This window comes from Phocoena phocoena, chromosome 12 (assembly GCF_963924675.1).
Source record: "Phocoena phocoena chromosome 12, mPhoPho1.1, whole genome shotgun sequence".
Lineage (NCBI taxonomy): Eukaryota > Metazoa > Chordata > Mammalia > Artiodactyla > Phocoenidae > Phocoena > Phocoena phocoena.
Genome location: NC_089230.1, coordinates 30,351,543 through 30,367,676, shown reverse-complemented (window position 1 = coordinate 30,367,676; position 16,134 = coordinate 30,351,543). Strand labels below are relative to the sequence as shown.

Genomic DNA, 16,134 nt, shown 5'->3' with positions numbered 1-16,134 from the left:
TTGGCCTCCGTAGCCGTTAAGATAAAGTCCAGAGCTCTTAATTCATCTGCCTCTGTTGACTGCATCACCCTAATCACTCTTATCACCCTTGACCCCGCCTGAGACCACTCCAGAGAAAATGATCACCCAAGATACTTTCAACCTCACGTGGCTTTGGTGAATTTTGGTTTTATCATGGCTGCTTCTCTGACCCTCCCCACACGGAGGCTCAAACCAGGGACCATTGTACATGGAGACTCTGTCCTCCCTTGAGTCTCAGGCACTCCTCCCTGACAGCCTAGGAAACAGGTACTGTGACCTGATCCAGGGCAGCAGTAAAAAGCCTGGGCTGTTCAGGAAGGTCTGCTCAACTAAAGAGCAAACTAACTTGGAATATAATCAGAATCCTACCAAATATTCAACAGATAACCTATCCCAATTTCAAAGAAAGAGTCAGTGCCTCAAAATTATATATATTCATGAGAATTCCTACCAGAAGAATGTAGCTTTATTCTTAGCAACATTAAGTAGAAAAATAGATTCCCCAGGCTCCAAAGATTTGAGTTTCCAAAAGCTGTGTACCCTTTTCTAGCCAGTATGTGCACCTTCCTTACTAAGAACAATGAAAACAAATATAATATTACACAATTTCCAAAGGAAATCATTTTACTTTGATATCTCAGATTCAGAAATTCTGAAGTAAAAATAAACATGAAATTTCAAATAGGGAGTGTTTGAGATGATCATATTTCTTACATAAATATTTAGAAGGAAAATCATAGAATCTGATATAACACTTATGAAATAAAAAGAATTGAAGTTAACAATAAAATATTCCTCAAAAACATTACAAGTATCTCATTAGATGGACAAATTCTGAGAATCAAGAAGGAGAAACTCCGAAACATAATATTTATGTAAAAGATAATACAGTTTGTGTTGAAGACATTGTTTGCTAGGGAGAAATGGCCTAAAAATGGAATGGAAAAATGCAACATTCTTAATTGATTGGACTGGCAAAGCAAGCGGTATTGGACCACTTGATTCTGTCAAGGAGTATGCAAGATACCACACAAAAATTTAATTTTATTTAGTTTATTAATATGATCCAAACAGACTTAGTTTAAGAAATGAGCAAAAGACACAAAACAAGATTTGGCTAATCTATACTATACCAAGAGAACCAAATAAGGTGACAAGATTTTCAGTTGGTGACAATTTTACGATGGAAAGTTAGGTTATTATCTAATATGAAAATACATCTACAATAGCAACTGTGACTCAGATCGAGCCAGTATGCAACACGTGTGACACCCACCATGGTCAGAGAGGGACCTCACACCCTCCTCAGCTGGTTCTCACTATCTGGCCTTTGCCCTGGAGCCCCACAAAACACCCCTCACAGCACAGAGTTTGCGGCCAATTACATTTTCTCCTCAGCCTACAATCAGTTATGTACCATTTCTATGTTTCCCATAGCCTCTTTCTTTTTAGATAGTGACAGAGCTCAAGGAAAAAACTCACCTGGCCAGTGCTGAGCAAGGAAGGGTTGGGAAAAAAAGTACTTTGAGATGGATTCAGGGTAGTTTGGGACTCAGACTCAGAATGGGCACCATCAGAAAGCATTGAGGTCTGTGGGTAATGCACAGAAAAGGACAGAACCAGGTAACGCGGAAAGGTAGGAAGGACCACTGTTACATCTGGGAAGTCACACCAGAGAGCAATAAAGAGGAAGACAGCTGGAAGGGAGAGTACTTCCTTTTACACCTTTAAGATGAAAACATAAAAAAAAAAAAAGGAATATAGAAACCAAATCAATTTTAAAAAGTAAAATAACAAGGAGTATTTCAATAAAATGAAATACAGAAGGATATTAAAGAATTCTTTTACTTCCACTTGACTTTATCCATAGTTTTTAAGAGGTTGTATTAAGTCAGGCCAGCTTTGCTCTATTTGGGGGTCGATACATTTTATCAGATGTTTCTGAGGAAAAGACGAGAACCCGACTGACATCTCTCAGGCAGCCTGGGAAGAGGGGGAGGGGAGGAAGGGAACATGTGAAAGGAAAGTCTCCAAGAGCTTCACCCTCACCCTTCACGCCCAAAGTGTCTTTAACCTGCACGTTAAATGTCAGGTTCGGATCTCAGAAAACCACGGTGAGGGAGCACGACAGGATTACGTGCTTCGTGGTGCACGTAATTACAAGCTCGCGGTGCTTAGCGTGCCGCCCAGAACCATGAAGCCCAGGAGCAGCTCGAGAGACACATTTCCACGCAGAGAAGTGGAAGAAGCTCCACACATCAAAGGCTCCGCTTTATAGGGTCTTTCTATATCTGGAGGTAATGCTGTCATCCCTTGAATCTGCAAAGGAAAGAGCAGACATTGCCACTGAGTGTGTGATTTAAGAGCAGGACTGCGGCCAAGCTTGCTCAGCCTTTGCGCTTCTGCAGGGCTTAAAGGGGTGGCGGTATGGATGCTGAAGCTGTGCACCGTCCCGGTGTCAGAACCTTAAGGATTCCCAGCGAGGGGGCGAAGAGGGCCGGACACGCCCTTGGGAAAGAAGAGATAGAAAACACGCTCTGTCTTTTTTTGAAGCTCTCATCCCATTTCATTCCTTCTTCACCCCAACTTTAGTTTTAGAATAGATTGCCTTCTTCAAAGGAAGTGGAATCAGGAGTTTGGGGCCAATCTAAGTAATCACTGAATAAATTCGCAGACATATCAAAAGACAAGATTTGGCTAATCTATACTATACCAAGAGAACCAAAAAAGGTGACAAGAGCTGGACCACTGGGTTTACGGATATCTGTCTGTTCCTTTGATTGTACCTGTTGCGGATTCAGGTAAGATGTAACATCTGGTTTCCCCGAAGATTAAAACAAAGTGGGGCTTACCGACCACTCTGCGTTGTCTGTCTTGGAACACCTCACATTCACCGGCAGGCTAAGGACAATCTTATTGAAGGCAAGACCTTCCTTTTTAGTCCATTTAAACTTATTCATTGCATCCATGAAAGAAAGGTTTTTATACTGCTTGGGGCTTTTAATAATGAAAGGCCAGGTCCTGAATTTAAAATAAATAACCATAATTAGTCATATTCAGAACAAAAGCATTACATGTTTCCATCACTTTTCAACATTCTAAAATAGACTTCATACTTGTTCATTTTTACACACACACATAACCTAATGCAAGGCACTGATGAACTCTTAAGCAGTTGCTAGAAGAAATATATATAAAATAAGGAGTCTTTTAAAAAAAACAAAATTCCTCGGTTTAGTAACAGATGGGTATTACTTTTAAACACATCGTTTTGGCTTAGAAAGCTTCCCCAGAGCCTCGTAATTCCTCACATACTTGTTTTGGCTCTAGTTAACAGTATAACTGGTAAGCATTCAGTTCTGACGAGTATAATGCTAATAGTGTAATGAAGAAACGTACAGAATCTCAAAAGGTACTGAACAACGTTGGAAATTTCAATTCCATGCTGTTGAAAAGCCTGACCGCTGCTGGCTGCCCTGTTTTAGCTTGCCTAAGTGACAAAAAGTTTCGAAAAATTTGCAATTGAACCAGTGTTTTTAATATTCCATTGAGAAAAAAATACTCTACAGATGATACATTCTGCTTCTACTTGCTGCTCTAAAAAAATATATGTTAAATGTCCAAGAAAGAAGGACGAAATCACAGAAGAATGACATGACGAGCTTCAAGAGGTACTCTTCAGGTGATGCCTTTCATTAAATATAAGTTTGATATTATTGATTCTTGAAAAAAGGAAAAGTGTAAGTGTTGACATAGCTTAGAAATTTACACAAACTACTCCACGGACCTTCCAGGAGATTAACCAGTAGGTATGTGGCTCCCTTGACACCCCAAGAGGAAGTTCCAGTGATTTTCAGTAATTAACAATGAATTAACATCCAGCTGAGGAATCTATATCTTTAATATTTGATCTTCACAATTTCTTCATTTAATTATGTCACTACCGACTCTCTCTCTTACACACATAACCTACTCAGGCACATTGAATATTATCTTTTTAATTAAATTAAACATCCTTTATTAATCTTTTACAGTTACGAAGATAAATTTTTAATGTTTAAAACAAAATCATTTCCTCTGTACTCTAATAAGACAATGAATAATAGGTCACATATGAGAATCTTTATATTCTTTATTCCTAACCTTCTTTTTCCTTTAATTAAAGTCAATATATCTTTGTTGAGTTTTAAATGTACTATTTTGCACAGAGACCTTAAAGTACCATAGAGAGCAATCACCATCATACTACATTAAACATATCTAGCAATGACCTTAGATCTATAACATTGTAAATTAAATACACTGTGAAGACTTGCAGAGATACAATCCAGAATTAGTATAAAATAAAACTTGTACATGTAAAAACTTGCATAAAGTAAAAATTTGACTTGAAAGTAAAAATTTGACCATTATATTTACATACAATGTCCTTTTAAATACACTAAAAACTTTATATTTCATTAAATATAAAATAACTTTAAATCATATTAAAAATCAAATTTACATTTCAAAGAGCTAAGATATTTGTCTTGAAAAAAGGAAAATCAACTTCATCACCAGGGAAATGCTGGGGGTTAGCGGGGTGGGAGTGGGGGGGGTGTGGAGATCATCAGCCTGTAATCACCTAAAACACCACAAGGTGGCAATGGAATCTCTGCTAAAGCACTAAGGTGGACGAAGGGCCCTAAATTTTCCGCAGCCTTGTTGGTAAGAGTGAATACTGTATTACATACGTAGATGAAATCTTAAAAAGTTTTACTGCTAAAACAAATTAGTAAACTAGTATATGTTTGAGATTCCACAGTGTAAAATGACAGAAGAGGTATAAACACATTTATTTACTTACTATAAATATATGGAAAAGGATGTAGGAAAGGGTAGACCCAATGAATCCTATGTTGGAGCCAGCATGACAGGCTGGGTGAGGAGAATCACGTCAAAACCTCCCTGACCTGGCATCTTGTCTCACTTTTATTGTCTCCTTTCCCTTCCTACTAAATTTGTTCAGGCTCCTACTCTGTAACATCACACCAACTAATTTCCTAACGTTTCCAGACTGTCCTACACCACACTTCCAGATTACCACTGGAGAAAAGAGAAGGAAAAGATAGAATGAGGAGAAATCCTGAAAAAGTAAAGATTTATCCTGAGTATTTTTCCTTAAAAGACTAAGCTGTAAACCAGAAACAGGTAATGTTGAAGTAGCAAGTTCTTCTGTTCTCACTGGGACTGGGATTTAGTTATTAGAAACATTAGGAATGTTCTAGAAAGTACAACAGTTACATTTCTGCATATCTGGGCAGTGTCCAAATGACTACCCAGATATACATATAAATAGAAGGGTATTATTTATATATCACTATAGTTGATAAAAAGGAAGGATTTAATATTGATGAGTAATTTTCCTTTGTAAGCTTAATTTAATTGACTAATTGATTTAAAAATACACAAATATGGAATAAACTTAGACTATCCAAAATAATTTTGGAAGAAGAAAAAAAAATGACAAGTTTGGAGACTTACACGTTACACACTCTTATTTCAAGATTTACTATAAAACTATAATAATACTTGAGTGTGGTATTATAGCAAAGCTAAACATGTGCCACAATGAAACAGAACTCAGAGTCCAGAAATTGTCAGTATATGGTGAAATGATTTTCAGCAAACCTTCCAGAGTAATTATATAGGAAAAGGGTAGTTTTTTTCATCAAATGGTTCTTGTACAACTTGATATCTGTGTGAAATACAAGGAACCTCAGCATATACAACACACAAAAAAATTATTCAAAATGGATCATCAACCTAAAGCTAAAACTATAAAGTTTTTAGGAAAAAAAAACAGGAGAAAATCTTCACAACCTTGGGCAGGCAGCAATTCCTTACGTGGGACATCAAAAGCACAAAACAAACCAAAAATGATAAAGCAGACTTCAAAAAATACAGTTGAAAAAGTAAAATCAAGCCAGACTGGGAAAGATTATTTGCAAACGTATACCTGACAAAGATTTATATCCAAAGTATAAAGAACTCTTTAAAATTATGAAGGACTCTTACAACTCAATAATTTTTTTAAAAGTAACCCAATTAAATGGACAAGAATTTGAACCATTATGAAGGAACAGGTATAAATGACTAATAACCATGTGAAAAGAGGCTCTATATCATGCGTCACGGGGAAATGGAAAATAAAACTACAATAAGATACCACTGCATACACATTAAAATAGATAAAATTTAAAATCTGGAAAATACAAAATACATTGGGAAGATTGTTAAGCAGTAGGAGATCTTATTAATCTGGTGAGAATGTAAGAAGGTCCGCTATTCTGGAGAACATTTTGAGAGTCTTATGCAGTAAACATAAACTTAGTGTACAATCCAGGGATTCCACCACTAGGTGTTAACCCAGAAATTGAAAACATATGTCCATCCAAGGATGAACACAATCATGTTCATAGCAACTTTCTTCATAATAGCCACAAACTGGAAAGAATCCAAATGTCTTTCAACTGGTGAATCGATAAATGAATTTGGGTATATACATACACACTGGAGAATACTACTCCGCAATAAAAAGGAAAGGACTGCTGATACACACATACGTGTATATTCATGTATATATCTGAATCTCAGTATACATTCATCAGTGTAGATGAATCTCAGAAACATTGTAAGTTAAAGAAGCCAGGCACAAAATAGTATATACCATCTTACCCTATTTTCATAAAATCTAGAAAAGATCAAAGCCAATAGATAGTGACAAAGCAGTTTCATGGTTTCCTGGAGCTTTGTGTGGAGGGGGCATTGTCTCCAGAGGTGTGAGAGAAGTTCTGGCGGTGATGAAAATGCTCTATATCTCATTTGTGATGTGGTTCAACAGGGGTACACATCTGAGAAAACTTTAGAACAGTATACTTAACCATAGGGGCATTTTATTGTATGTATGTTCTACCTCAAGCAATTTGACTTAAAAAAAAATAAAAACATAACAAACCAACAAAAAAGACACAGTATATACTTTACCAATCAAATTGCTAAAGAAGGAAACCAGGAAATCTGACTTAACGAGGCACAACTCCTAATCCTCTGGGTACTCCCTGAGCCAGTGAATGTTGGGAAGCACCCAGTAAAGCTGAATCTCCCTGATGGAAGCAAAAGCTTGAGAGCTGCAACAGATTTGACAGCATGATATAAGGCCTGGGACATTCCCTTATGGAAAGGCATTCAGCCCTAACCACTTAGTAAACATCCTCTAATAGATTTTTAATAAAATCTGAGGAAGGAATAATCCATGCATTGTGATATAGAGTCCCACCTCTACACACACAGCCCTTTACCCTCAAAATACAGAAAAGGAAGTACATAAAAACACATCACCCAAACTTCAAACTGTGGTGTGGAGAGAAAGAAAGCTCTCTCAGATTTGCTTAGAAGGTAGTAAAAATTCACCTATATTTTACCAGAGCAAAGAGAAGTTTTAAACAGAACTGGCTCAGCGTAAGCAAGAAATGACAAACAACCATGCAAACTTAGGGTGAAAGGAAATTATATCACATTTCATATAAGGAGACAGAAAAAAATCAACTCTAGAGGAAGATATAAATCAATTGTACTGGAGAGAATTCCCTCAAGTGTTTCACGCTGTAAGTTTATTTAATAAGAACATGAATTCAATTAAACAAGAGCTCAAATACAAGATGAAAAAACAACACAATGAGATGAAAAGAGGGATAGCAGACTACAGGAAATAAACTTAAGACAAAAAAATTAGTACCAAATAAGTGAGAAAAAACAGGAAGCAGAAGAGCACTTCTGAAAAATTATGGGAAGATGCTTGAGAAAAATCCCAAATAGATTAGAAAAAAGTTTGTAGATATAAGATAAAATGCCCTTGAAATGAAAAAAAAAGAAGTGAATATATGTACTGAAAGAACACTTTGTGTTTCGGGAAAATTTGATTCATATGCTCAACACTGAAATATGTTCAATTTAACTTATGAATTCTCCAGGTAGAGGAAGAATGAGCCCATTCATCCAAAGACATCTCCAAAGGGGGAAAAAATACCCTAAGACCCCAAAATATTATATGCTGCCCAAATGTAAATGCAGAAAATTTCAAATATAAAAGAACTCAGGGCACATGGAAGCCCTTCTTGATTAAGCAACTTGAGGACAAAACCCCGAGGAATCAAATTAAAGAACTCAGAAATGCAGAAATCATATAAAGATTAGGGATTATCACTGAATCTATAAAAGTTGCATTAAATATTGTGGAAATTATGTTTTAGAAATAAATGTGAAAATTTAAAATCTTGAGAATACAAAAATTCTAATATAAATAATACATATTTGGAGGTACAAAAGGGAGGTTGGGAGAAAATGTGAAAGTGTGAATGTCCTCATCTTTATGATCTAAAGCTGAAACATGTTTTTTAAAAAAATGTGTTACTATCTTTTATGATCTATTTTCTCAACATTTGAGAGCTCCTTTATACAATATTATCTCTTGTAGTTAAAAACAATAGCAATGTTTATTTGTTCAACAGTTATTCAATTTTGATTTAGTTTCTTTTTCTTCTGATAAATTAAAACAAAATTAAATTTTAATATTTTTGTTTAAAGCAGTGCACAAATTATAATCTTTCTAATGCTACTCTATTCATCTTCATATCAATACCTACATAGAAAAATGTCTGTAATGACATTCCATTAATGTTAGTGTTGCTTATGTCTAACAGAATTTGGGGTGATTGCTTTCGTCCTCTTTTTTTTTTTTAATTTATTTATTTTTGGCTGCGTTGGGTCTTTGCTGTGCATGGGCTTTCTCTAGTTGCGGTGAGCGAGGTCTACTCTTCATTGAGGTGCGCGGGTTTCTCACTGCGGTGGCTTCTGTTGCTGTGCAGCATGGGCTCTAGGCGCGTGGGCTTCAGTAGTTGTGGCATGTGGGCTCACTGGTTGTGGCTCGCGGGCTCTAGAGTGCTGGCTCAGTAGTTGTGGTGCATGGGCTTAGTTGCTCCGCAGCATGTGGGATCTTCCCGGACCAGGGCTCGAACCCCTGTCCCCTGCCCTGGCAGGTGGATTCTCAACCACTGCGCCACCAGGGAAGCCACGTCCTCCTTTTTAAAACCTTTTCTCGCATTGCCTAAACTCGATAATAAAGCCTGTGTGACTTTTACACCTTATCAACATAAAGTAATTTTTTTCCTGCAAAGAAAAATACAAACACCTCTCTTGATTTTTTTTTTTTTAAGAAATAGAACAAATAAGGCAGGAACTTTCCATCACATAAACCTCACTGGAACCACACAGACAGTGGTGATGTGTGGTACAGCAGAGAATACAAATTTATCTGAGCTCATTGTCTACTCTGTTATCTGATCTTTGGGAGTTTTTTGTTTTTCCTTAAGCCTTGCCAGATCTGTAGGAGGCACAGAAAAACTGCATCCCCCAAAACAGACAATTCCTGAGACAGGATGTACTTGTCTCTATCTTTCCGCCAATGCATCCTTTAATCCTAGAATTGCTACAGAATGTTTTAAAAAAACTGGACACCTAAATAGTCCTTATATTAAAAGCAAAAATAGGAGATTCCAGGTTATATGTTATATGATATTCCTGTTTAGTATTGTGTCCTAAAACCAAATTAGCGATATTCTTATAAGCAAAACAGAAAAAAAGCACTCAAACCATTTCTCTCTTTCTGATCTTTTCACCAGAGCCTTGTTGGTTTGGCCTTTAATGATATTTATGTCAGTGTGATGACAAACTAGACTTGAAAGTCTGATTTAAAGTCCAAACATGTATTCTATAACAGAGGCTCTTTTTCACTCATATTTTTGAAGAATAACTATATTTAACCATGTAGTTAAATGGTTTTATGTGGTCAATAACATCTCAAAACTGGCCTGTTCTTTGAAGCAACCCTCCCTGTCTTGAGAAGTGATGAAAACCCCAACTTCAATACTTCCTGAAGGAGACCAAACGTGCGGACACTGACAGAGCTCGTTGGGACACAGGAGCTGAGTGTTTCAGAGACTTCACACAAGTTGAACACAAAAGAAAATAACTGGACCACAGAACACGCTTCATTCATCTTGTAAATACACGGTTCTGAATGTTCATCCAACATTCACTCCAACATTCTCTTGATTAGGAAAAGTTTCTAGTCAATACGTTAAAAATATTCTAAAGGGAAAAGAAAACTACTTAAGTCTTAGTAAGAAACAATATAATCTCAATATTTTAAAGACAAGACTACATCCTATTGTTTTTAGAATGATGTTTTATGTGCTGTTTTGATTTTTATTGATATTTTATTTACTTATTTGCAATGTAGTTATTGATTGTGAACAAAAAGGCACATATATCAGCAACCACAATACAAACCCCAGCTCCCCCGTTTAGTATGTATTCTATGAGGTTGAACAGATTTTTAATCTCATAGCTTCCATTTCCTTCTCTAAACTGGGATTGCAAATACTGCTCTACCTATTGGAATTGCGTGAAAATAAATTAAATGAAATCATGTATGTGAAAATACTTCATAACCTAAACTTAATTTACACCAGCATTTTGTTATTTGTATTTTAGTAGATACAGACTTATTGTCTAGTGGTCATTGGGTTGTCTGGATAAGAACTCAGTAGAACATATCTATGAATAGCAGGTTTAATTTAAAAAGAAGAGTGTTTTTAGTTCCTAATTTATAATCCCTATAAAATTTTGGAACAAAAGGAGACCAGGGCTTCCCTGGTGGCACAGTGGTTGAGAGTCCACCTGCCGATGCAGGGGACACGGGTTCGTGCCCCGGTCTGGGAAGATCCCACATGCCGTGGAGCGGCTGGGCCCCTGAGCCATGGCCGCTGAGCCTGTGCGTCCGGAGCCCGTGCTCCGCAACGGGAGAGGCCACAACAGTGAGAGGCCCGCGTACCACAAAAAAAAAAAAAAAAAAAAAGGAGACCATAATTATATTCTCCTTAAATACACCCCCTCAAAACTCTATGTGTATCTTTTGCCTAATTACATCAGTCCTTTTCATTTTGAAAAATCCTAATCATTAGAAAATTCTTCCTTATATTAAAATAAAATCTACACTTCAAAATTTCTACCAGCCACCCTAATTCTTTGTGGCACTACTAAGAATGGATAAAATCCTTTTATTCTACATCAACCTTAATATTAATAATAATAATTAATTAATAATAGTTCTCAATTACTTCTTCAAACATGTTTCCCTGCACCATTCACATATCCTTACTTTCCCTTTACTCTTCTCTTTCCCTCACCATCTCCCAGAGATGCAGTCAATCAACAAGTCCAGAGAGTGCTACCTCCAAAAGCTAACCTGACTGGAACCATTTCTCATAAACACTATTGGCACCATCCTGGTCCAAGGCACCCTCACCTCTCAACTGGACAATCACAAGTCTCCAGGTAGATATGATTCTTTCCAATCTTGCCCTCCTAGAGTCCTTTCTCAATGCAGTAGCTAAATTAACATTCTTAATACCCTATACCCTATAATAGCTTCTCTTCACACTTAAAACCCAAAGTCCTTATGTTGCCTGAAAAGTTCTACACTATAGGGTCCCACTTGCTCTTAGACCTCGTCACCTACTCTCTGCCAAATTTCACTCTGCTTCAGCCAAACCCACCTTCTTGCTGTTCTTTGAACATGCTAGCCTCATACCTGCCATCCATTATACTGGCTTTTCTCCCTGAAGAGTATACTTGCATATCTTCCTTTGATTGGCTCCTGATCGCTGAGGTCTCTGCTCAAACATCACCTCCTGCTATGGTCTGAATATCTGTGTTCCGCCACCCTCAGAAATTCACATGTTGAAATCTTAATGTCCAGGGTGACATTATTAGGAGGTGGGGCCTTTGGGAGGCTCTGTCCTCATAAATGGGATTAGTGCCCTTATAGAAGCAGCTTGAGAAAGCTCCCTTGACCCTCTGCCACATGAGGTCACTGTGAGAAGATGGCTGTCTGTGAGGAAGTGGGTCCTCACCAGATGCTGAATCTGCCAGAATCTTGATCTTGGACTTCTCAGCCTCTGGAACAGTGACAGATACATTTTCTGTTGTTTATAAGCTGCCCTGTCTATGGCAGTAATGAGTCCAAATGGACTAAGACACCTCCCAAGAGAAGCTCTCACCACCCTACTGAGAACAACTATATACTTCCTTCACTGTCTTGATTATTTTCATAACATCTTTTAATATCTGAAATTTTATATTATGTTGTTTATTTGCTTATTACCTCCTCCCCACTCTAGCACACAATCTCAAGGGAGCAGGAATAATATTTCTCTTGTTTATAATTTTATCCTAAGTCATTTCTATTATCTGCAATTGTACACAAAGAGTTAACACAGAAGGCGTGAGACTGCCATCCTTAGGAACACCTGCTTGGAAGGCTGACCTTTGGCTGGCATCAGGGAACTTAAATAGCAAACAATTTCCTATAGGACATAAAACTTTCTCCAAATGATGAGAGTAACTTACTGTGCCTAGACTGTCTGTACGGATGATGCTGTTTATGTTGACACTTGCTTTCCTTCTGGGAGTCTGGAATTTTGCTATTTGCTAAGCAGAGGGCACCTATGTGACCAGCTCCCCAGTAGAAACTTTCAGCACTGAGTCTCTAATGAGCTTCTCCAGTTGACAACACTTCATATATGTTGTCATAATTTGACGTGGGTGGAATTAAGCACACTCTGTGTGACTCCACTAGGAGAGGTCTCTTGGAAGCTTGCTTTTGGTTTCCTGTGGACTTTACCTCATGTGCCTTTTCCTTTTGTTCATTTTTCTTTATATTCTTTCACTGTAATACATATTAGTCATGAGTACAACTATAAGCTGAATCCTTTAGGTCTTCCTAGAAAACTACTGAACCTAAGAGTAGTCTCAAGGACCCTGGACATAACAAGCAAGAAGGTCCCTTGGACTCCCCAATTGAAAATAATCAAATAGAACAGCACATTAAGGAATCCCATACCATGGTGATGAATCTACTATGAAAATAAAGCCCATCCTCACCCCTACCATGAAATCCGTTTACTACTTACGTGACTGGCCTGTAGATCTCCTTAACACCAATGAACTGAAGTTGCTCCATAATGTCTGGGATACTCGCACATCGAGTAAGGTTAATTCGTGGGTAATAAAGAAGGTATGAGAGACACATTTCGTTCCTGGTGCTTAATCCTCCCTGAAAATGGAGATACTTTATTTAGAAATGTATATGTTCCACCAACTCTGATACTTACAGAACACAAGCTGCAAATGTTACGCGGTTTCTTCCCGTATTGAAACGTCATAAACCTTAAAGCTGAAAAATCATCACTTAAAGGCCAATTTGGTTTTTCAAAAGATAGTGGCACATTTCAAAATTAATAAAGTTATGTCCATCTCTTTCAAAGCTGCCTTTCTTAAATAACTTAATAATGTCCTCAAAGTTCAGGGTATGCGATGTAAACTTCTCACCACAGTGAACATTTCAGAGGATGTTCAGTAACAAGATACCGATCGGTCAGTGTGATGGAATCTTTGCCTGATTGCACTGAGTTTTCCATAATCTTGCTGTCATGTGTAGAAACATCAGCAGCTGCATACCACAGGGGAGGCACAGTTCACAGTTTGAATCTAAGTAGTAAATTAGGTACTAATTTAAAAAGAAGAACGGCATCTGGAGTTGCTACAACAATGTCCAATTTTCAACCAAAAGTTATTAAACGTGAAAAGAAACAGGAAACTATGATCTGTATTCAGGACAAAAAGTTAGTAGAAATAAATTGTGAGAGGACATGGATGCTGGATTCAGCAAAGACTTGAAAACAGACATAAATATATTTAAAGAGCTAAAGAAAGATGTTCAAATAATTAAAGGTAAATATGTGAAAAATGAGTGAACAAATAAGGAATGACATCAGACAAAGGAAAACATTAGAAAAAAGAACCGAATAGAAATTCTAGAGTTGAAAGGTACTATAACTAAATTAAAAATTCACAGGATGAGCTCAAGAGCAACTTGACATGGCAGAGGAAGGAAGCCGTGAACTTGAAGATCAACCAATAGCAATTTCCCAACCCAAAGAACAGAGGAAAAAAGACGAAAGAAAGTGAAAACACCTCAGAGATCTGTAGGATAATATTAAATGTTCCATGTATGTAATTTGAATTCCAGAATGAGAGGGAAGAGAAAAAAAGAATAGAAAAAAAATTTGAAAAAATGGTGGAAATCCTCCCAAATTTAGTGAAAAACATTAACTTACAGACCCAAGAAGCTCAATAAATGCCAAAGATAATTATGAAGACAGCCATACCTAGACACATCATAGTCATATTGCTCAAAGACAAAATCTTGAAAGCGGCAAAGAAAAACGATACATTGCACGTAGGGGAACAGTAATACAGTGAACAACTGACATTTCATCATAAATGATGGAAGTAATAAAACGATATTGGAATCACATTTTCAAGTGCTCCAGGGAAAAAGAAATTAATCAAGAATTCCGTATCCAGCAAATCATCTATCTTACAAAAGTGAAGGTGAAAAACATAGTAGTGTTGTTCATAGTTATACATTAATGTAGTGGTTAATATGCAATGATTTTACAAACTGCAAAACAGAATGCTTTGCACTTGATGCAGGACTGGGCGAAAGGAGAAGCTGATCTCCTCAGTGCAGCTGACACCTCAGTAAATATATTTAATTTGTTCCCGAGCTGGGTTGGCTATTCAGAGTTATACCAAATTGTAGGAAGGGAATTGGGCTTTTGTATTCTCACATCAACCAGTCATTGGCTGCTGGCTGCCCCACTGAAGAGAGTATAACTTTAAGTGGGTCATTCCTTGACACCGATGGCAATGTCCAGTGAGGGACACACTTCTGCTTTTTTCCTATTGTATGTTTGTCTTATGTTATGGATTTATAGAATTTATTTTATATGCTGGATACTAATGCTTTGTGTATTGCAATTTTTTTTTCAGTTTAGAACTTATCTTTTCACTTAATAGTGTTTTTTGGGTAACCAAAAGTGTTAAGGTAATCAAGTTCATCAATCTTCTAATTTATAGTTTGCACTTTTTATGTTCCGTTTAATAAGTTCTTACCCCAAAGTACTAAAGTTATATTTATATATATTTCTCTTAGTGGTTTTAATATTTTGTTTTTCACATTTTAATGTTTAATCTACCTAGAAATTATTTTTTTGTGCATTGTGGGAGATAAAGATGTAATTTTATTTTTGTCATCTGGATACCCAACTGTGCCAGTAATTCTTTAATGAAAAAGTCCATCCTTTGCCACTTATCTGAATGCCATTTCTATCTTAAACCAAGTTTCCATACAGGGGGTTTGTAGGTCTGTTTCCAGGATCCCTATTCCGGTCCACTCTTCCAACTCTGGACCCAAACCACACTATTAATCACCATAGCTTTAAAATAAGTCATCAAATCTAGTAGCTTGTTTCCCATCTCGTTCTTTTTAGTAGTGTCTTGCCAATTCTTAATGCTTTGCTCTTTTATGTAGATTTTACAATCAACTTGCTCGGTGTAAAAGCTAAAACTGTAACATTTTTAGAAATTTTTTTTTAAAAAAATAGGAGAAAACCTTTGGCTAGGTGAAGATTTCTTAGTTAGACACCAAAACCCCAAATCATAAAATCTCTCTGATCTTTCTTTACTGGAATTATATCAAATTTATAAACCAATTTAAAAATAAAAAGATTATCTTTGTTTCACGGAGCTTTTCTATCCATGAACACAGTATCTCTTAATTTCTTTAGGTGATCTTTAATGTCTTACATAATGACTAATAATTTTCTCCATAGAGATCAAACACATCTAATGTTATTTTATTTCTATAGGATTTATAGCCTTAAACTGAATTTTCTTGAGATAATTTATCACACACTAAAATACAATTAACTTTAGATTTATCAGTTTGGGGGAGGTTTTGATGTGGAAAATTACAATATCTGTAAATAATGTTTTATTTCTTCGCTTCTTCCTTTCTGATCTTTATATCTCATTTTTTTCTTTTCTACTACGATAGTGAATAAAACCAGTGATAATAAACATCGTTGTCTTCTTCCTGACTTTAAA

The 16,134-nt window shown here is 36.6% G+C and overlaps 1 protein-coding gene across 1 annotated transcript in view; it reads right to left on the bottom strand.

The window, feature by feature from the left end:
* Window positions 1-1,656: 1,656 nt before the first annotated feature.
* Window positions 1,657-16,134, bottom strand: part of MOXD1 (monooxygenase DBH like 1) — a 79,717-nt gene continuing 65,239 nt past the window's right edge. Inside the window, exons 10-12 of the mRNA XM_065888970.1 lie at window positions 13,095-13,237; window positions 2,874-3,042; window positions 1,657-2,340 (exon numbers count right to left, since the gene is read on the bottom strand). Coding sequence (XP_065745042.1) covers window positions 2,179-2,340; window positions 2,874-3,042; window positions 13,095-13,237 — 474 coding nt within the window. The 3' untranslated portion in view covers window positions 1,657-2,178. The remainder of the gene's footprint in view (window positions 2,341-2,873; window positions 3,043-13,094; window positions 13,238-16,134) is intronic.